This window comes from Tasmannia lanceolata, unplaced genomic scaffold (genome assembly GCF_043159265.1).
Source record: "Tasmannia lanceolata isolate RefF3 unplaced genomic scaffold, GAP_Taslan_0.1 ptg000018l, whole genome shotgun sequence".
Lineage (NCBI taxonomy): Eukaryota > Viridiplantae > Streptophyta > Magnoliopsida > Canellales > Winteraceae > Tasmannia > Tasmannia lanceolata.
This window is the reverse complement of record NW_027518695.1, coordinates 10,779,748-10,803,547: the sequence shown is the minus strand read 5'-3', so window position 1 is coordinate 10,803,547 and position 23,800 is coordinate 10,779,748. Positions and strand designations below refer to the sequence as shown.

Below are 23,800 nucleotides of genomic sequence, written 5' to 3'. Positions count from 1 at the left end.
GAGTTCAAATTTGCTAGATTTTATCTAGTTGACATAAACAAAAAACACCCAAATAATTCTCTGATAAATATTTGACTGTTTTCATCAACATAAATTTAATGGTTTTAAGGAAGCACTCTCATTTATAAATCTACATCTCCCTCTAAAAGGGGCAAAACTGGAGGAGCATCTCATACTATCATATATTAAAGAGCAAAACTACAAAAAATGCATTCTAAATCCCACAAAGAACAACAGAATTTCTCTCTGAAAATCACAGCGATTTGTGAATCCAACTCTTAAGACTCTTAGTACAATATTTTAGTCAGCTTTCCAGCCCCAAAATTCCGATGACTTTGGAACATTCAACAGCAGATCCCAAAACTATTATTTTAACCTCGCAGACATCCGGACATTCATCGAAGTGTCACCTTCACTAATCAAGTCTAAAATCACATGACAATAATAATAATAATAATAATATGATTATTAGGTGATATTAATCACTGCTCTCCCATTCAGTTGTCAACAACCTCAATGAGAGTTGGCTCGTAGTCGGATGGAGCCTCGAAACCATGGAGATTCATCACAGTGGCAGCCACATTGGCTAGCCCACCATCGGGGACATCCTTCCTGAATTTGACGCCGGGAGCCAACCCAGGTCCTCCAATGGCAAGGGGAACCTAAAACAAGAAGACAGAGACAATATCATCAAGCTAGTAAGAGTTTTGATTTACAAAGGCTAGTTCAATACATATATTCCACTGCATTTACTTGAGACTTCTGGTAGAAGAATTATATTAAGAAAATTCTTAAAACTAAGAGAAGCTTGAGCTGGGTCCATCTACATAATGTCAGAATGATCTGGATCATTCACCTATAACTATGTGGGTGAGAACCAGGATCAGTCTTTTCATAGTATTATTCCCCTTTTATACTTTAGTCAGTGAATGCGGAGAACCCCTCCTTTGGGGGCTGTTTGGATATGTGGATTTTAGAATCAAGGTTTTAGTTTGAGAGCGGTGTAAAATTCTGTATTTTACAATCCGTTGTCCTGGATTTAAAGTAAGAAATCCAGGTTTTAGAAATCTCACCCCCATCCTGAGATTTCTAAAACCTGGAAACATGGGACGATCTCCTACTCTCTTGCTCGACGGAAAGAGGGGCGAGAAATAAAAAAACAACAGACGGTCTCCCATTTAGGATTTTTTAGGAAATTCAAGATTCTAAAATCCGCATATCCAAACGGCCCCTTAAAGTTGTTGCAATATGTTGTCAAGCAACCAGACAGCTATCATTCATGGAAAGTGAGGCTCCAGTTCCCTGCCAGGTAAAATGAAAGAGAGTTTTGTTCACTTACTGGTTGAAGAGTATGAGATGTGAGGATTTGGATATTGCCATCTTTGAGTAGAGGCTGCCCAGTCTTATTCCTCTTCACCATGTCCTCAGCATTTCCGTGATCTGCAGTAACGACATAGATCCCACCCACTTGCTCTATTGCATCAAGAATTATCTGCAATAGAAACAAACCAAAGTGAGAGTCACCTACAATTTCCCTTTAGGTACGCAAAGTCCAAAAACTAAAATAATTCCTAGCTGCACTAAGTTTGGTTTTTGGAGTATTTTGAAATATGCAAAGTCCAACCTTTTCTATCCAACTTGAAACCCTTTCTATCCTTTTATTTCCCTTCTTTTATTTTTCATTTTGTTTGCATACTTATCTAGTGCTCTCACTCGGTAGGTTGATTCAAACTCAGACTGGATCAATTTCCATGTCATTTTCACACTTTCGTTTGTTGGTATACATTAAGACAAATTACAGAACCCTCCAAAAAAAGTGTCCTTGAAATGTGCTTTTAAACCTAAATATTACCTTCACAGCTTGATCTGCAGCCTTGCAAGCCACAACTGTGGCCTCTATATCGCCTGTGTGCCCAACCATGTCACTATTAGGCAGGTTGACACGTACCTGCAAAACATGAAAATTGTATGAGACATTCATTTGCCATTATCCATTCCACGGATGCCAAAGAAAGATCATGGTTGCAACGGTAAAAACAATGGCAAAAACAGCAATTTAGTGAAAGGTTTTCAGTTTCCCAGTGCCAAAACAAAGACAAAAAAGGAAATGATATGTTCGCCCCCTTTTCTTCCCCCGGCCACCCATTATAGTGTAAAAACAGTAGTCATAAATACATTAGAGGGTGGTGACACGGGGAAGAAATGGGGCGGGTATCACTTCCCATATAAAACATACAATATAGATTAGCCAGGGGTGATTATCAACTTTTTTTGGGTAGGTAAGCTAGGATCAAACCTACGATCTCAAGGTTGAGACACAAACCCTCAACCATTGAGCTACAGGCCCAAGCCCGAATATCACTTCCCATTTAAAAATATACAATAAAGGTTAGACTCATAACTACCGGAAAGATATGGCATCATTCCTAATAAAAGATCTAGGCAGGAACTATTAAAAGGCAGGAACTAATTTGTGAACGAAGAATTACCTTCTAAATACACCATAATTTCCAATGTTATTTGTTTTCCCCATCTTTATCAGAAAAGACCACCAATAATTTTCAAAAAAATAGTGAGAAACTAACTAGTATAATAATAAGAGCAACATTTTCGGTAATCATTCATTCCATGCAAGGTCACCTTTTAAAAAAAAAAAGGAAAGAAAGAAAAGAAAAAGAAAAAGAAAAAACGAAAAGAAAAGAACGTCATGACACAGATGTCACTGCCTACTTTTCTTTTTCTCTTCTTTTGTTTCCCAAGTAGTAACACTCAATATTTTTTCAATCTAACTGCTAATCTAGATGACTTTTCCTTGTCTTGGGACATTCTTTTTGGTATTCCTTGTAAACTAGAAGTTTTTTAGTAACATATCCTTCAATATTTCTCATATAATTACACATCAAATGCTGGGTTTTAAGGCCACCTTGTGTCAATGTTACACTGACCCACATGTCCAACTTGCACACATTTAACGTAATGCTTCCAAAGAAGTTTACATACCTGGAGGAATTTACCACCGAGGATGGCATCCCTAGCCTTTTCGGCAATTTCCACGGCCTTCATCTTCGGTTTGACATTGAACGTAATTCCACTATCACTCGGAATTTCAACATACTCCTCCAACTCTGCATTAAAGTATCCCGAACGATTTCCATTCCAGAAGAATGTGACATGACCAAACTTGACAGTCTCGCTGTCAAATGAAGACAGCAATGCATTAGATTTAAAAGATGACTGGAAAAAGAAATGCACTAAATTTCAAAGATGACAGAAAACATATCATACAATGAACATTAACACGTTTAGCAATAAATGAAAAAGATTATCCCAGTGTCAGAACCCACAAAACCATGAAGATTACACAGATCAACATTTAACACCTTGTAAATGGCACAAAAGGCATACAATATTAGTAGGAATATTTTGAAGAAATTAGGGCAAAATTTGATGTACATATAAAACTGGATCTTTTTTTATCTCTATAAAATATTGGAACTACTTTCACAGGTTTGAAATTCAGGAAATGGCGGTGTTGCTTTCCCTTTTCAGATTCGGTCAAATTCATGTCGTTGGCTATAGAAAATGGGAACATGTTGGCTTTGGGCGTAGATTTCGGCAGAAATCCTATAAAATCAATAAAGTTTATAGAAATGCATGCAAAAGATGAAAAATTAAGACGAAACTCCAGGAAATGCCAAAATATGCACAAATAGACATTTAGAAACCTGGTTTCAGGGGATATTCAATAAAGTTGTTTCGGGGGTAAAAAACAGGGATGGGTAGTACTTTGGTGGTAATGGGGGATGGTTAGTACTTTGTTTGTAATGGGGGCGGGCCGGGCGGCTGACACCTTGTTGCCCACCCAAAATACATTATTTCAATGTACTTACTTTGGGATATCAATAAAGTTATCTTTAAATATATATATAAAGAAAAGAAACCATCACACAAGCAAGACAACCATCCATAATGGTTTGAAATATCAAATTGCATAATTACACGCGTTGTTGCGCATGTCTAGAATAGTAAGGTCCATTCTAAACTGAAAATGTATAAAGGACGGTCCAGTGCACGAGGCCCCCGCCATTCCAGGGTCTGGGGAGGGCTAGATGTACGCAGCCTTACCCCTGCTTTGCAGAGAGGCTGTTTCCGTGACTCGAACACGTGACCACCAGGTCACAATGAAGTAACCTTACCATTGTGCCAAGGCTCGCCCTCTAAACTGAAAATGTATACAATCACAAATACGTACACTTCAAATAAACATAAAATGTAGGAAAAAAACCACTCTGTTCATAAATTTCATAAAGAAAGTACAATATAATGATAGATATTTAAGATTATCTAAAAAACATTTTTGAAATGAATTTTTTTTTACTCCGCTAATCAAGCATAATTCACATATAAGAAGAAAGACTACTTATATTGGTAAATACCATGTTTTAATAATTACACTACCTCATCTTGTCTTTTCTTATTTAAACACCTGTCAAAGCTTATTACAATTCCCATAAAGCTCTTAGAAGCCAACTAAATAAGAAAAGACAAGCTGAGTTTGTGCAATTAAAACATGGTAATGCTCATATCTAAACACAACAATTTGCCCAAAATCTCTTCAAGAAGAGACAACCATCAAACCAATTGTTAAAATATCCTAAACGCGAAGTTTTCCTACATATTAGCAGACTTGGACCAAATCAAACAACAAAACTTTATTAAAAAGTGCATTACGCCATATTCATTACCATGAATGGTATGTATACTAGAATGATATGCTTCAAATAATCAATGATTCTATGTGCCATCAGACTTCGAGATATCCAAGGTTTTAAATTTTGGTTTTGGTTTCGGTTTTGATCGTTGCAGAAACAGAAATGTTTCGATTTCGGTTGGAAATTTCAGTGGAAATCTTGTAAAATAATGGGAACATATGCAAACGATAGAATTTAAAGATAGAACTTAAAGAAATGCTAGAATAAGCACAAATACACACTTAGAAAGCATCACACAAGCAAGACAATCATCAATAATGGTTTAAAAATATCGAACACCTAGTGACGTGGACTTACGCGCATGTCTGATAATTTAGTACATACCAAATTTCAAAGGTAATTCATATGAATAATTATACATAACATATGCACCACATTTCACATGCAATTCATATAAATATATTTATGTAATACATATTGATATAGTATACCACTATTAAAATTACGATTATGGATCGTAATTCATATAAATATTTATACATAACATCTGCACCACATTTCACATGCAATTCATATAAATATATGGTAGCGACAGGCAATTCTTTGGCGTTGAATCGGGTAAGGAAGAACAAGTTGTTCCAGCTCCGGGGAACAGATTCATCTTCGAAGCATTTTTCCCTTCCTTCAAATATTTTGGATTTTAGCTTCCCCCATTCCGCATAATGATGAGAATCGGGCTTGTTGTATTTAGTGTACAGCATCAACCAGTTCCGCTTTCACCTACCGATGATGTGCCGAGAAGTGCATTGTTGGAACTGGGTTGGAACGCTTTTAAGACCATAAGCTCTAGATTTGGGGGTTTCGGCTATAGCCGAACACAAGGGAAAGATCATTCTTTTGACCTTCAAAGATCGTTTTCTCAGGTAATGGAGACGCTATAAGCATTCCTTTGGTTGTGTTCAAGCCTTCCAACAGAAAGACTTGTATGCATCAAAAACCTCAGGTTCATAGGGGTAAATACATGAAAAAGGGACAAAATTTAGCGGCTCATATTCAAATAAACATCGCGGTAGGGGTCAACCTTAGTTTAGTGCTCAGGGTGAAACCTTATATACTTATAACTGAATCAATCGAAAGTCAAATCCTCACCTTCGGAGCCGGAGAGCTTCGAATCAGCCTTACCTTAGTAGAGAGCAATGGCAGAGATATACTAGGAGTTCACCCTTAGACATTATTTGGTATGAAAATCTTCATCGTTATCCAGCCGGGCCCGCATTTAGGTCTTTCGCTGAACCACCATTGTCTCCTAACGCAGCGACAAGGACGCAACGGTGGTGTAGGGAGGGAAACATAAACATTTTGGTCGTTTCGTGTTGGTTCCGGTGAAAATTTAAAACCATGATATCATAGCATTGAAAATCAATTTTTAGCTCAACGCTTGGACACAATCCTATACGACATTTAATTCTTTACCTCCACATGATAATGGCTAGACAGAGCCATGCATCTCCCAAAGAAGCTTACAGTACAAGTAGATTGACAATTGTAGTTGGAAATCCCATGACACCATTTCCTCTAGAATATAATTCAAAAACTAGATGTTGTAAAAAACTCGTCAAAGTCAACTTGAACAGGACTGAGGTTAATGAGTAACTTGATTTTCTTATAACCAAGAAGCCCAACAAATTATTCGAAAATTCCACCCAATCCAACTTTTACAAAAAAATTAGTACATGAAAATATCCAAGGAGTACTCAAAATATTATCAACTTTGTGTGACTTGATCAATTTTTACATATGAGCTCGGATGACTCAATTGACATAATCAGCCAAGTACCATTCAAAAAACAAAACATAATCAGCCAAGTCTAAAAACAAAATCAAGATTTGGGTTTCACTGATCCAGTTGAGTTTGCTCTAAGAACTTAGCAATTTGAACACAAATCCAAAAGCAGATGAGTAAGTAAAGGGATCTGTAAAATCCAAAGATTATATGGACAGGTAAAATGTGTAGTTTTAGTTTGTCGCCCATGTATGAGGTAGCAATTGCTTAGCTTAATTGAGTTTTTCAACTTCAAATTCCCAAACCAGATTATTCATGCAAACAATGGCCAGCCATTATTTGAAAGAACAATTCATAACAACAACATTAAACACAAGGGACTTTGGTCGTGTATTTAAACTTGAGAAGCTTTTATGGGCAGTTCATGGAAAGCAGGAGAAAGTTAATAAACATGATTGGGTCCACAGATTTAAGAAAAAAATTGAGGAAGTGAATAAAGGTGAAAACATAAAAATACAATTCAAGGAACTAAGAAGCAGTCTAGCGGTTAAAGTGGTTATGATAAGACATCCAATAAAGAATACCAAAAATGCTTTAAAACATCTAAAATTAATGTCATTTCCCACCACCTTACCTGCAAGCAAAAGTAGAGACGCCATTATGCACTAAATATTCGCCCGATGTTCTCTCTATTTCTGGAGGAGAAACAAGATAATGGCTTGGAAGCTTCAACTCGCCATCATACTCCAACATTCCTGCATACCTAATCTTGGGAAACCGGACACGGTCGAATTTGTCAAAATCTTCATACTCCAGCGCTTTAGCAATCATAACCATACGGTCTGCTCGGAAGTTGCATGTCACAACAGCATCACCATCTACTATCGGCCCAACGGCCTTGCCACTCTCATCAACTATAACAAATGGGGGCAAGTACTGGTCGTTGGCCTTGGGTTCCGCCCTGAGCGTTTTGACGGCTTCAAGGGCACTTCGGAACTTGTATGGAGCTTCACCAAGGACTTGGGCATCCCATCCACGTTTAACAACACTCCAGTCATTCTGAAAAATTAGAAGAAAAAAAAGTTAAATCTGGACACTTAATTTACAGACTAGAAATTATTTCTGATTTTCTTTGAAGGTATGCATGAGAATCCCTAAATGTTGGTTGAAAATTGAACTCAGCCATCCACTGTAGTTGAATATCAAGAATAATGTTTGAAATATTGCTAACCAGCTCGAAACACATCCAATCTACCCAGGTCGGGATTTCAGCACCAAGTCCAACCTCCAATTTTATAGAAACTCTGGCCAAGTCAAAGATTGACGGCCGATTTTCAATAAAAATGGGGAGTTTTTCATTGACTCAGTCGAGCAAAAGTCAGAAATCAAAAGACCAATTCCAAGTCGAATCCAATTTTTAGAAAATTGATCAATAAATAACCCTATAAACATCCGTGAGAATAGAAGTAACCCAAAGGTATATATATATATATATATATATATATATAGGGGAACGTGATTGTGAGCGGCCCCTCATATAAGCTTATATGAGGTGACCGCTAAAAACATGGTGGGCCCACATTTTTGGGGTGATCCGAACCGGTCATTTGATAGGCTCCGACATAGATAGAGGGTGCCCAAAAAATCAGCTCCATAGGATCACCCAACCCTTCGAACTGTGGAGGTGTATATATAGCAGAAGAGAAACGGAGAGAATTATTTGAATTTCTCCCAAAATTCTAATAGAATTACACATCACTTTTTTTTAACAAAGGCACCCATTCAACCCACATATTTTCAATCCTACCCCCTTTTTTATGCTTACAAAGGCACCCATTAAAGCCACATAATTTCAATCCTACCCCCCTCCTTTATGTTTTTTTAATAAAAACAGTGGACAAAGTCAACATAGTGACATTTTTTCTTTGCAAAATTGCGGATTGGGTACATATGTTACATAATACTACGGATTTTTGTGATCATATTACATAATACTACATATTATGGACACCTTTCAAAATATTGACGAACCCGATTATTTTTTAATACAGAACGTGTTCATTTAGTACATAATACTACGGATTTCGGCCACCTTTCAAAATATTCCGGGTCCCACTCGAATGCTTGGGTTTGGCTATAGATGGTGCTTGAGACCCAACTGTCAAAGCATGACTGTGAAATACTCCACCGCATCAAATGGGAAAGTGATTAACCATTTATATTTTTCTCGCCCCGTGCATTGCACGGGTGTTTTTACTAGTGTGTGTGTGTGTGTGTGTATTATATATATAGCAGAAGAGAAAACCCATAATTTTCTTCATTTTCTGCAAAATTCTCTCTCTCTCTCTCTCTCTCTCTCTCTATATATATATATATATATATATATTTATATATATATAGGGAAAATGTTTTCTGCACGATACCTCAGATAAGTTATCTGAGCAAGAGCTCAAAAAAACATATGGGCCCACATTGTTTGGATGATCCAAAGCATTCATTTGGATAGTCCAAAGATAGATAGAGTGTGCACAAAAAATCTGGTCCACATGATTATCCTAACCCTTCGATTTGTGGAGGTTAAAGCGGAAGGGTATACACCTCCACAAATTTGTCCATTTTTAACCTCCAAAAATCGAAGGGTTAGGATGATCCTATGGAGCTGATTTTTTGGGCACACCCTATCTATGTAAGGGCATATCAAATGAATGCTTTGGATCATCCAAACAATGTGGGCCCACATATTTTTTGAGCTCTTGCTCAGATAAGTTATCTGAGGTATCGCTCAGAAAACATTTCCCTATATATATATATATATATATATCAGAGTGGGCTTCGTTCAGCGGCGCTACAAGCACCATGCCCAAACTTCAATGTTTTAGAAAAGAATAATCATATTGGAACCAAGTTGAGGACCAAGAGTGGAACCTAACAAATAGCCTCTGAACACATTAGCAATCTTTCCCTTGATTTTTGGCTTTTATCTCCATGAAAATGGCAAAACTACCCCTCCCATGCCATGTGGCATGAGGTGATATGTTTGGTTCCACTCTAGGTTACACTCTCAGTTTCCATGGCAGCACTTGTTAGAAAATCATTAAGTTTTCATTGCATACGCCACGTTGAATTGCGTATGAGCTTTTTAATGACATCGCTGATGGCTCCATAACCTCCAAATGATCCCACAAAAGGCAATTTCATAAAAACAGGAATTACACAATCAAACTCCAAAATATCTGTGAAAAAAAACAATTAAACTCCAAAATCATGAAACTCTACACTACCTCGTAACGATCCATGGTAACATACATTCGGCCACCACCGGATGCAATCTGTGCATCAATGCCTTTTTTCCGTAATTCTGAGAGGTCATTCTCAAGAATTTCTACAAAGCCTATGCTTGAACCATCCAAAACATCACGCCCATCAGTGAGCATATGTAGACGGATTCTTTTGGCACCGTTCTCAGTAGCTCCTTTTAATAGCAACTGCATTAAACATGAAAAATCGTGTCCATAATCATAGTGACTACAATCAAACAAAAGAAGAAAACACAATAATTTCCAAATTAATTTCCATTAAAAATAATGTACATCTAGCCCTCCCCAGATTTCCAAATTAATTTCCATTAAAAATAATGCACAATGGCAGGAGCCTCGTGCTCCTTTAATTTCCATTAAAAAAATAATAATTTCCAAATTAATGCAAAATACCTGCAACTGATCAAGCCGGGAGTGAACACCCCCGTCACTCAATAACCCAATGAGATGCAACGTGCCATGATCAAAAGATTCCTTGATGTACTTAAAACCTTCTCCTTCATAGATTTTTCCAGAGGCAAGTGCAAGGTCCACTAGTTTAGCTCTGCATTGAGTGAATTCAAAAACAAATAAAACCCATGGAACATTGGAATTCATTATACTATATCAGTCAAGACACCATGATGAACATGAAATATAAAATGCCAGTGACAGACATTATAGCTCAAAGGATATGCTATGACGTGAATCAATGTTCAAAACAATGAGACTCAATCCTCAATTTACCTCGTGCAAGTCAATGATAAACTTTCTGGTACTATCCAGAAAGGAATTTGGACACGAGAGTCAGATCCAACCAAATTTAAACAACATACAAAACTGTGAGGTGATCAACATGTTTTTGGACATTAAAATGAATCAAATTAAGTCCAAGATATAACAAAAAAAAACATGTGATCACCTTTTTCTCCAAAAGATATTAGTTTATTATTTAAAATGAAGACAAATCCAGGTCGAGGTGTCTTAAAACAAAAGCTAAAAGGATATCAAACAGCTAGATTAGCTAATACTAGGGGAAGGGAATATGGCCATATATAGAAAGGCTTGATCTATGCCTTCACTTGCCATTTATCTTCTACCTCACTAATTCTTCTCGGAATATGTCCAGAAAAAGGGTGCTCTCTATCAAGATCAATGATATCAAAAGGTTACCTAAATTTCCATAGTATCGAGCATGATCGCTTCGCCCAAGTAATTGTTTTTCAGGAGACATTCATCCACAAATGGCCCCCTTACCTTCGTTTTTTTTTTTTGGAAAAGTAGCAAGAATTTTATTAAAATAGAGAACGGGGGCGACGGAGGGCATCAACCCGGAACATAAATGGAACCAGAAAGATAAACAAAGGAAAAGAAAAATACAACGAGAGAACCAAGTCAAGGTGGCAAAAAATCCAGGACGTAATCCTGGACGTGAGGAATAAAAAATCTGAGTTTTTTCATTATTTCCTTGCTTTATTTCTATCAAACCACGCCAAGGATTACCTATCTACTCCTTCCCTTGCCAAACTATTAGCCGATCTCAACACATGATTGAAGGTGATAGAGGAACCCTCAATACTATCCATGATCTCATCAAAAAACTGAGTGAACCTCCAAGGAGGAACCAAAGAACCTCTTATCCAATTGATTGAATTGAGAAAGTCTCCTTCTACGATCACGTGATCAAGACACTCCTTGTCCAAGCACAGGATACCTTGATAGATGGCTCTAACCTCGGATTCACTAGCCTATTGGCCCTGAGAAAGCCCAAATTACTTCTCCCTTTTGATCTCTAAGAACACCTCCTGTGCCTCACGGACCAGGATTTCCTATACTTGAGCCATCGAAATTTAATTTCAGCATCTCAGGTGGAGGGGCCTGCCAAGCTTGCACAATAGAGGGACGTTGCTCTGCATTAAAACATATTTCCTTCCAACCTTCCCATAGATCAAATGCCGAAACAAAACAGAAAGGGGAAGACTTTTCCCATACATCAAATGCCGAAACAAATGGCCCCTTACTCCATCCACTTATTGGATTCTTTACACTGATAAGATAGGAGGATACCTTTATTATTTACCCTAAATGATTTCTAAAAACTATCCCAATGCCTGCGGGCCTTGGTTATATTTAGAGCTTCTGTCGACATTAAGGTTGACACAACTGGGAGAGGGGGAAGAGAGGACAATGTACCAGCTACGCAGACTATGCTAGGAGCAAATAGTTTTCAATCTCTAAAGCCTTCTCCAACTGAAAGAACGAAAGACTCTCCTCCTGCCAATGAAGTGCTTGATGTACAAAATCAATAAACCATTCGTCTTCCACATATTAGTGAAAATCGTTTTCTTTTCATTTCACACACCTTATTTATAGAAGTATTTACCTTTTGCCTCCGAACGGACCTCTGCCCATCACATACTGATTATCAATACGAATTCCGAAAACATCCAAGCATCCCAAGGCATTGCACTAAAAGAGATGTGCACTTGCCAAGTTTTCAAGTGAATTATTCAAACGGCCTCTTAACAACCAATGTTTCGAAACTTGTTGATTTACGTGAAACTCGGGTGATCTAACTCAGTTCTCCAAATACAAATTGTATGGCCCATAGAAAAATCAGTATAGGGTTTCCCAAATCAGAATCAAGGTTTGAATATGAAAATAACCAAGAACCTAATTAAAGGTGGTTCTGATAGTGTAGATTGGAAAGAACGAAGTTATTTGAAGGGTTATTGGTGCAAGTCTGCAAGAAGATTAGCTAACAAAATAATGCCAACAACAGCTTAATGAAATAGAAATGAATTTGATAATCAGGTATAACAGCTTACCCTTGAGCAAAAATCCGTCCAGCGCCCAGTGCATTGTGGCCAACTTCGCTGTTACCCATGTCATCCTCAGTTGGAAGCCCTACTGCCATACCATGAGCCCTTACCAACCTCCATTTCTCAGGTGCACCCTTCACAACAGAAAAATGGTCAATTTCAATGACATTTTTCACCAAGAACTCCCCATTAGTGCAAGTAGCAGTCACTACTGGTGTTCAACTCAAGGAAAAGCAAAGTAGCTGTTTTTTTTTTAAAGAATGAAAGAAAAGAACAGCAAGCCAATTTTCCACTCAGGGTTTTCCTAGAAATGCCATGGTTCGGACTTTGACCGTGTATGCTGAGCCACGCCAAAACAAGTAGCAAACTCTTTTCTGAGCTGATCATCAAGCTTTTGGACAATGGTCACTAAAAAAAAGCACTATGCAAGTATTTAGTGAATAATGAAAAGATAACAATAGAGGGACTCATCAAAGAGACTTGAAGAAACTAAACCCCTTGTGTCAAAGTAGTTGTAAAACTAGCCTAATATTAAATATCCAATTTGCATGTATGCAACATGGAATATAACAGGTATCTCAGTGGATAAAATTGAAGAGATCGGAAAGAAAGGAGCAGAAGAACTTCTATATAAATAAAAAAACAAATAATCGAGATAGAGCACTAATGTTTCACCAAAACATCCTTTTGATCCTAAACTGTTAAATATTATCAGAGCCATAATCTAAATTTAGCCTGCAATTGAATCATGACTGCAAAAAGACCTGCCTAGAGCCATGTCATGAAAATACAAGATGATCAACAAGAGCTTATATGATTGTCATTCATCCATCCAATGTAATTAGTGCCGGTGTTTCAAAATGCGAATATGGGTCAAATGCAGCCAAATCAAATTCTAGTAGACTTAGGCACGAGGCGGTCTGGGTACTCAGCTGGCGTGGCTGAGTACACGGTTAGTGCGGTCATAACTCGGGAGAATCAAAGGGGTTTTAATTGACTTTGTAGCGAAAAACGTGGACAAACGCGTACTCAGACAACAAAGCGACCAAGGTAAAAGGGAGTCGATGCAGGGGAGACCACGATGACGCGAGGGAGTTTTGAAACGATGATTGGTGCTTACTATCAATCCAAGACATATATAAGTGAGGTTATCTGTTATCCCCACACATTGCCATGGGAACTGGACCACACATGTATGTGTGTGCTGCATGCATATCTATAGAAAAATATATATAGATGCAACATTTATACATACAGGGAATAAGATATAACTCAGAAGTCAACACTCATCAGGTAAAGTAGTACGGATTACGTAGCCCAGGGGAAAATCAAGAAGACAATGAGACTAGGACAAATGTAAAGTAGTAGCAGCAACAAATACAAAAAACTTCCAAAATCCCTTTATCCCCACGAACTATTTAATATGATCTGCAGCCAACTAAGAAAAATAATGAAAAAAATTGTAAGGATGAAATGACATCAAACAAAACTTAGAAACCGGTATTTTAGTTATTAGGTCACACTGTCACAGTATCATAATGCCAAGGCCAAGACAATGGGTTCGATTGCATTTATTGGAAAAGAAACAAGTTGGGTTGGTAAATGCAGCATTCTAGAGCAAGCACAAATAGGATATGATTGAACCAGAATGAACACAAATTTTATAAGAGACAAAGGATCAACAAAATAGTGACCACATAAGCTAAGGAAATTCATAGCTTTCACCATTGGAGCAGTACAATGAAAATTAAGTAAACAAATAGTCTAAAAATTTATTATAAAGTTTTTCTCTTCACCTGTTTAAGCGAGTCCATCGTCGGTGTTTCGGCAACATGGATGCAATTATACTTATCGGGATTGGCCTCACCCCATCCATCCAAAACAACAACCGCTACAGTCTTACCCTTTGGAAGCTTCGGGTGATCTGCCAATTTCCATGAGAATCCAGAGCTACCCATCTCTCAAAAACTAGAGTATCACAACAAATGAGGGGAAAACACAGTAATTAGTTAACTGAAAAAGTAGTAATAAGAGTAGTACTATAGGTGACAAGAATAATAATATAGAGGAATAAAATAATTTTTTTTATTACTAGAGGAAGAAAATAAATATTATGAAGAAATTCCAAGAAGACGAATGGATCTAATCCTAAACAATCTAATCTCTCTAAATCTAAAGAAAAACACGAGTAACAAAGAAAATTAATAACATGAAGAAATTTGCACAGGAAAAAAACAAATGAATCAAGTTACAAAATAAAAATATGAATAAATCTAAAATCCTGCATAAAACAGTAAAAGAATACAAATCGCCGAAATCTAAATGAAAGGTATTAGCAAATCTGAAGAAAATCAAAAGAAAACCACAACTAGGAGAAAAGCTACTAGCAAAAATACAAAAGAAAAATTGAAAAAAAGAAAGAAAAAAAGAACCAAAAGACAATCTACTAATATGAAGAGATCTGTGATCCTACTACAGAGAGTATAAGAATAAAAAAAGGTGATTTTTTTCTATTTCAGTGTGAGAATCCAGAACTACCCATCTCTATAAATCCAATGAATAAAGCAAAATACAAAATAAAAGAAAAAAATCGAAGAAAAAAAGAGAGAAAGAAAACAAAATAAAAAGAAGCTAACCCTTTAACATGCATCGATCTAGAATGAAATTACAAACAAATCTGGATTTATGACTGCCCATAAAAGCGAATGATTGCAGATAAATAAGACTTTTAAATAATAATAATGATCGGAAATCAATTACCTAGTGAGATTTCTGAAGATTTTATGAAGTTACAGAAGGAAGAGAACCCTTTAGAGAGAGAATATATAAAATTTTATAGAAGGAGACCGAAAACCGTTGAAATTAGGGCACAGATTAAAGAAAGCGTGAAGCTCGCCGATGTATCACGGCCAAACCACGTATTATGTAAGTATAATATAGGAGTGCTTTACTCAAGCGCGCCCTTGCAAAAACTAGCGGCAACGGCGTCCCTATTGGATCCACGTTATCGAAGTCCTTAATTAGGGAAGTGATAAATCGACTCCCAAGTCGATTTAAGATATACGGGAGTCGATTTATCACTCACCCTTAATTATTGCTTTCCTTATATTTTTAGTGCTAACTTTGATTACGTGGATCCAATGAGACGACCTTAAGGATTGTTTTCTCAGGGGCGGTCTTTTGTTTAGCACTTCTTACTATAAAATATCGACAAGAGCACGCGAGGCCGAATTGGATATAAGAATCAATGGGGTAGATACCTACGAACCCACATAAGCAGCCCCAGCCGACACTTTATTTTGATAACGACAATCCTCGGTTTATTGAATACTTCCTCGTTGAATGATATCTGCACACTCCTTTGCTTTAATAATGAGTGCAGATATCATCATTATTAAAACCCCTAATCCTCTTCCGATTACTTACCGACAATCGGGCGAGTAATGCCCGAAACCCGGCCCTGCTTTGTTTGGTTGCTTGAGTTGTTGGGAAGAAAAAAATTCTTCTACACGCTTATTTCTGGTTCCTGGGAGTTTTTTTCCTTCCTGGGGTTTCGTGCGGGGTTATTTTGGTTCCTGGGATTATTTTGAGCCCACCAACCAAACATGGGTTTCCTGCGGAAATTCCACAAAAGTCCCAAGAATAAAAAGAAATTCCGGCAACCAAACGTAGAAAGGGGGTGAATTTATCCATTTTCACGGAAAACGTTAAGGTGGGGATTTTATCCATCGTCAAGGGGGGAATACCATTCCCCGTGACGAGAACATTTTTAAAATGGAAAATAAAGACCGGAGTGATATGACCGGCAATTTGACCCTTTTCAAGATTTTTTTTGGGAAATGACATCACCACTACTGTTTTTGATGAGCGCACTCCTCACTTTATTAAAAAGTACGGTATGGCCCGCAACATAGGATGATCCAAACCGTCCATTAGATGGGCTACAACCTAAATAGATTGATCTAGATTGGAGGGTTAAGATCAACCTATGAAAATGATTTTTGGGCACAACCTACTTAGGCTGTGGCCCATCTAATGGACGGTTTGGATCATCTTATGGTGCAGGCCATACCGTACTTTTTAATAAAGTGATGAGTCGGTTCATCGAAGTTAATCAAAAAAAAGTAGTGGTGATATCATTTCCCCTTTATTTTTATATATATATATATATTTGCACCCACTGTTATATTCCAACAGGCGTGGTTTGTAAATATCATTCCTTATTTCGGTGCATTGCATGGGTTTCACTTGATTTGATAAGGGATGCACGCGATTGATGTTGCCTTTCGTCATGTGACGAAGGATTAGGTGGGTTAGGAATAATTCACGGGATATTCCAGTCAATGAAAACCGAGAAACTTCTCGATGGCGGTGTTTGGTTTCCAGAAGTTGAGGCTTCATGAGTTTTCGGTGCCACGTAAGCAATTTCATTAGCTTGGTTGCCATTTTAGAAGAGAAAACCTGAGGATTTTTCAGGAATGTCGGCACCCTGTTGACCGACGTGGCATGCTTGTCACATCCTTACAAAGTTCCTCCAAATCAGTGGAGTGGAGAAATTCCAAGTTATATGGCCACAGCTCTCCACTGACCAATGCAATGCAGGCAAAGTGCCCTTTCATTTTGTCCAACAGCAGGGACGGAGCCAAGGAGGGTCCAGGGGAATTGCGCCCCCCCCCCCCTCTGAAAATTGGGAAATTTTTTAAAGCCTTTTTTGGTAAATCCGAAGGTTCTTATACGTGAAGTGAGTTTTATTAAGCATTTTTTTGTAAGCACTAAGCACCTATATTATAGCAATTTTTTCTTAACCCTCTCTGTCTCTGTCTCTTAACAACAAAATATCATAGAAATTTGAGGCCAAAAGCGGAAATAATTGAGATTTTATATTGTGTGTGACGGTATGTGTTTTTAAAAAAGGACTGTACCCAATTTCGTGGGATGATCCAAATCGTTCATTTGTTTGGCCACAATGTAAATAGTTTGTGCCCCATAAATCATTTTCATAGGGTGATCCCAACCCTCCGATTTAAAAGGGACAACCTCTACAGATCAGACGGTAAGGATCATCATATGGAAATGAGTTTTGGGGCACAACCTATCTATGGTTGGGCCCAACAAATGAACGGTTTTGGATCATTCCATGAAGTGGGCTGTATAGTCCTTTTTGTTAAATGGTGGACCATACATCCCAACACAAAACTCATAACTGAGATAGGTAATTAATGAAATTTTATATGTTGTCTGCAAGTGAAGTCCAATGTTTTTCAAAAAACTATTGTGTGGCACTGTGGCCCACTTCATAGGATGATTCAAATAGTTTATTTGTTAGGCCACAATGTAATAGGCTGCACTCCTTGAATCTTCTCGATAGGATGACACTAAAGCTCTGATCTACAATGTGATTGCTACATAGGATCATCTTATGGAGATTATTTATGTGTTGCAGCCCATTTATGTTGTAGCCCAACAAATGAATGGTTTGGATCATCCTATGAAGTGGACTCAGTACTTTTTGAAATATATTGGATTACATGTGTGGGGTAACATATAAAATTTGGAGAATTATTTGGATTTTCATAGCAGAAAAGCGATTTTTTTTCTTGGGCTATACTATGCATGCCTGTAAATTAGTAGGCTCTGTCTATCATAACATGAGGTGTAAATATTGGGCTCTATTATATCAAAATATGAGGTTTAAATTTTGGGCTTCACCTTATGCATGGGATATGAGGAGATGGTGGGCCCACCTATAAAAATTTGAAGTCTAAAATGGTGGGCTCCAACATGCTATAACGCCATTCTTTGCTCCCGTGGAGCAAATTCCTGGCTCCGTCCCTTTCCAACGGCACCTGGGTCTGGTCTATTCGCAATAGGTAGGTGATCTTGCTCGTTGAGCAGGCAAATTAGGTGTGACATTCTTAGGAATCGGGGGCTGATGGCGAATTATATCCCAATGCTAAATTTTGACGTGTTTCATGAAGAGGGGCCAATGTATTAGCTGCTGGATTGGTCTAGAGTTCTGCTAAGCAAGTGGTTGAACTGGCGTTGTCGATTCAATTATGTGACAGAGCATATATGCCAAACTGTTTGATGACCTGCCAAGGATATTTCTCATTAGAAGATTGAAATGGCCTTGTTACTTCATACTTCTTTTGAGCAACTATTTGAGACAACTCATGAGAATGATTTTTCACCTGTGTTGTCGTTGCGGCCATGTCTTGAATTCAAACATACAGTAACTAATGCAAGTATGCTTCCTTCTAAACATTCCCATTTAACTTTTGAAGGTTATTAGAACTAAGAACTCCCTCAATGATCAATTTCTATTTATTGTGGAGATCGAGGGGCTTCTTGGTGGAGTGGGCCCCATAGGAGGAAGTTCTGAACCACTCAGCAGATTAATAGTCGATTAGTTAGCGAGGTATGGGGGTTGGTTTGGACATGAAATTAAGATAAGTCTTGTGATAGAGAGTTGGTAGAGCAGATGGTGAGGGAGTTGATGGAAGGAAAGAGAGGAGCAGCAGAAATCATCTGACAAGATAGTGGAACTTGCTGGACAATGTGTCAGGGAAGGAGGGCACTCTTATCATAATTTAGAGAGATTGATCGAGGATATTAGGTTCGCCAGTCTATGAATGGATTAGGGACTTTGCGATATCACTTCATATAATAAACTAATGGATTAGGGACTTTGCAATATCCCTTCATATAATAAACTAAGGGTGTTGATTAATTCACCCTTTTGATTTTTGTCTTTGCTTTAGATGGGATTTACTGATTTCTTGTTTCCAGGTTTGGGTATTTTGAAGTTTTTAGCGATGGCCGCCAGTGCCGAGCTGCTTGAAATCCTTCTCTATCTTCAGCTGCTACCTGGTGATAATGTAGACATTTTTTTTTAATCTCTAGTTTTCTTGCATTTTTTACTATATGAACTATTTTGTGTAATGTAATGTCATTTTTTATGCCTATTGCTCTTACCATTTTGATCTATGGTATTGTTCAATAAATGTAATTGGACTCCTTTATAAGCATCAAAGTTAAAAAAGATTTTAGCCTATTTTTTTTATTTCTTTTGGTGGGATTTAAATGGGTGTAACAAGTTATGGTCAATCTTGTTGTTGGTAGCGTCCATCTTGTTGTTGGTATTTAAATGGGAGTAAGAAGTTGCCTCAATCTTGTTATTTGTAGTCCAACAATATTCTTCTTTTCTCGTAGATAAGACAAGACAAGAGAAATGGCCCAAAGTTCTAGGTGGCAAGCACAAATTGAGAAATGGTCCAAAATTTTAGGGGACACGCACAAATTGATAAATGGTACAAATTTTTAGGGATTGAATCTCTTTGGGCTGCACACGTTCGGACCGGTTCGGTTTAGGGAGTTTTTTTGAAGCGAACCAATCACATCGGTTTGGAGAAAATCCAAACCATAACCAAACCGATCGGGGGGAATAACCGAACCAAACCAAACTGATTTTGACTGGTTTGGTTCGGTTCGGTTCACGGTTTATCCAGTACAAATCCAAATCAAGTAGTAAAATACATTTATCTATAAAAAAAAAAGGTTTATCTATTCAAATCGACCATCAATTGTGTGCAACGAGACCGGCAAGCTCTCTAAGTAAGCTCTCTCTGCCTTCCCTTTCTATCTCTCTCACAAAACAAAAAAAGAAGAGACCCCTCCATCTGTAACCCTAATCGAGGGCCTTATAAAGGGGATGATACCCCTCATTTTTCTTCTCTTGGACAACCCCTCTAAGTATTTAGATTATTTTTTTTACACTTCTAAGGCGTGGTCCAAGGGGAAGGCATGAATGTATTCTTTACTTTTGAATACAAGGAATTGATATAGACAAACCTCCCTTGTTTAAATCACTCATCTTCTCTTTGCAAATGAAATAACTCACCTTAGATTTGATAATGACACAAAATAAGTACGTCTTTTCCTCCATTTCTCGGTTCAGTTCGGTTAATTTTTGGTTTAAAAATCTAAAACCATGACCGAACCAATGCCGAGAAAAATCTAACCAAACCCAACCGAAAGGCCCGGTTCGGTTCGGTTTATTGGTTTGGCCGGTTTTTTGTGCAGCCCTAGAATCTCAATCTCTAGCTCAAAGTCAAAGGCTTTATTCTCCATCCTAGAATTTGGTGGTTCGAACCCAGCTTACCTACCAGAAAAAAGAGATTAAGCAAGAGAAGAGCAAAACCCTCTAACATTTCAGTGTGTCATAGCTGATTCTCCATCCTAAAGTTCGGAGGTTGATCCGAGCTTACTCACCAAAAAAAAGAGATTAAGCAAGAGAGGAGCAAAACCCTCCATTTCAATGCGTCATAGCTGATACCACAGTAATGAGCTTCATAACTGATAAAATAGAGCTTCATAATCGGTCAAAGAGGAGCAAGAAAAACAAGCTCATGGTTGAATAACGTCGACACCGATCGGGTAGACCTACGAATCCACGAAGGGTTGTTCTTTGAATCCAGAACAAGATAAAACCAATTTTCTCTAAATAAGAAAAAATAATTTTTTTCTTAAATTTCAAAATCAAGTGTAAAAACTGTGCAAACAAACCCCAAAGGAGTGAGTTTTATACTAACCATTTAACCCCTCTCTAACTAGGACTCTAACTTCCTACATCTACTTTAACTCCACCATCCAACCTATTTGGACTAGTTATTACTAAAACTACCTAACAACTAGAAAATAAATAAAAATAAATAAGAGTTTCGCTTAGCTTGAAGTCCTCCTCACATGAGGAGCTACGTCAGGAGATTTATCAGTGCCATAAATTAAGTTGAAAAATGATAAAATTAATGACTGGCTGGGACAAAGCCAGAAATTTGCTCGAGGGGGGCAGCTGAGATTAATGGTTGTTATGTAATACTCAAAATTATTATAAATTAAAAAAAAATCAAAAGATGACAAATTTCTACTCTAGTTACTTTCAATTTCATAACTAGTATTAGAAACCTTTGCATCCTCTCATAAATTCTGTAAATTTACCTTTACCCAAGATTTTATGTGGACTGTGTAGGGTGTTTTTGCTATGTTTACACTTTATATATAATTAGGAAAAATTGCCAATAGGGGACACCAAAATACAAGAATTGTGAACGGGGGGACACAATTTTGAAAAATTGTTAAAGAGGGTTGATATCCCCCTTTTAGAGACTTGGGTCGGGCTCAACCTGATTTTAGCTTGGGTTGGGTTGGTATTTCCTCATGTTGGGTTGGGAAAAGTCAACCCGATTTAATTTCAGATTGAGTTAGGGCACAGATTAAAAGAAAGCGTGAAGCTCGCCGTGGTATCACGGCAAAACCCCCTTATTTATGTAAATATAAAAATAGGAATGCTAAACTCAAGCGCGCCCTTGCAAAAACTAGCAGTAACGGTTTCCCTATTGGATCCAAGTTATCAAAGTCCTTAATTATTGCATTCCTGATATTTTTAGTGCTAACCTTGATTACGTGGATCCAATGAGACGACCTTAAGGATTGTTTTCTCAAGAGCGCTTTTATGTTTAGCACTTGTTACTATAAAATATCAGACAAAGAGCACGCGAGGCCGAATTGGATATAAGAATCAGTGGGGTAGATACTAGGGGTGGACATGGTTCCGGTTCGAACCGGGGAACCGAACCGAACCGGCACATATGGTTCGGTTCGGTTCGGTTCGGTTCCAGCTATATATGGTTCGGTTCCGATTTCTAAAAATTTGGAACCAGTGGATATTCGTTCGGTTCTGGGTTTGGGATCCCGGAACCGAGAACCGAACCGAGAACCGACACTACTTACTTAGGGATTTGATAAAATCAGTCCTCCCCCATTTAATTCACCCCTCTGTAACGTTTTCCTTTGCCTTTAAAATTTTAACTCACCTCCCTTTTACCGATTTGTAGTTCATAACTTCATATATAATTTGATAGGGCCTATTTGTAGTCCACATATATAAATGTTATCCCAACTTTGATATGCATTGGATATTGTATATTAGGAATTGCCCAAAACTTTGATACGAATGGTATATACCTGTTTGTAGTCCATATACTGTTCACATATAATTTGATAGGGCATGTTTGTAGTCCATATATACCTGTTTGGCTATTTGTAGTTTGGTTGGGTAAACCGAGAACCGAACCGATTATATATGGTTCTGGTTCGGTTCGGTTCCAAACTTATATGGTTCGGTTCTGGTTCCAATTTTAGGGAACCGATTATATATGGTTTGGTTCTGGGTATGTCCCAAAACCGAACCGAACCGAACCATGTCCACGCCTAGTAGATACCTCCCAACCCGTGCACATTAGCAGCCCCGGCCGACACCTTATTTTGATAGCGACACTCCTCAGTTTATTAAATACTTCCTCGTTGAATGATATCTGCACACTCCCTTGTTTTAATAATGAATGCAGATATCATTATTAAAACCCCTAATCCTCTGCCGATTACTAACCGAAAATCGGGCAAGTAACGCCCGAAACTAGACCCGACTCAAAAATCTCGCCCCTTCTTTCCCCTTAAAATCCCCCCCCCCCCCCCCCCCCCAAAAAAAAATCAGTGACCGACACGTGTCACTATTATCTTTTCCCCTTCTAGAAACCCAAATGCTACTTGCAACGCTGACACGTCAGCATCTCCCTCCATCCTCCCGTCTAGAAACCAAAATGCTACTTGCAACGCTAGGGTTTCCGATTGGGAAATGATAAGAAGAACGTTAAGTTAAACAAAGGTCAAGGTGAGCGAACCATTCTCATAGAAACCGTCAAGGGGAGTGAGTTTATCCGTAGGGGGGAATATCATTCCCCATAACGAAAACATTTTTAAAATGGACAATAAAGACCGGAGTGAGATGACCGGCAATTTGACCCTTTTAAAGATGTTTTTTTGGGAAATGATATCACCACTACTGTTTTTTTTTATGAACGCACTCCTCAGTCCTCACTTTATTAAAAAGTACAGTGTGGCCTGCACCATAGGATGATCTAAACCATCCATTAGATGGACAACAGCCTAAATAGAATGATCTAGACTTGAGGGTTAGGCTCAACATATGAATATGATTTTTGAGGCACAACCTATTTAGGCGTTGGGTGCCCCATCTAATGGACGGTTTGGATCATCCTATGGTGTGGGGGCATACCGTACTTTTTAATAAAGTGATGAGCGAGTTCATCGAAGCTCATCAAAATACAG

At 37.9% G+C, this 23,800-nt stretch overlaps 1 protein-coding gene across 1 annotated transcript; it reads right to left on the bottom strand.

Annotated features, from left to right (window-relative positions):
* Positions 1–185: 185 nt before the first annotated feature.
* On the bottom strand, positions 186–15,532 carry LOC143849292 (2,3-bisphosphoglycerate-independent phosphoglycerate mutase). Its single transcript, XM_077358281.1, has 10 exons — positions 15,374–15,532; positions 14,410–14,581; positions 12,620–12,747; positions 10,206–10,356; positions 9,777–9,980; positions 7,130–7,554; positions 3,001–3,193; positions 1,853–1,948; positions 1,340–1,492; positions 186–662 (listed from the first exon to the last, which is right to left on the bottom strand). Exons 2-10 carry the CDS (start codon positions 14,569–14,571, stop codon positions 498–500), a joined length of 1,677 nt encoding a protein of 558 aa, XP_077214396.1. The 5' UTR covers positions 14,572–14,581; positions 15,374–15,532; the 3' UTR covers positions 186–497.
* Between the last annotated feature and the right edge of the window lie 8,268 nt (positions 15,533–23,800).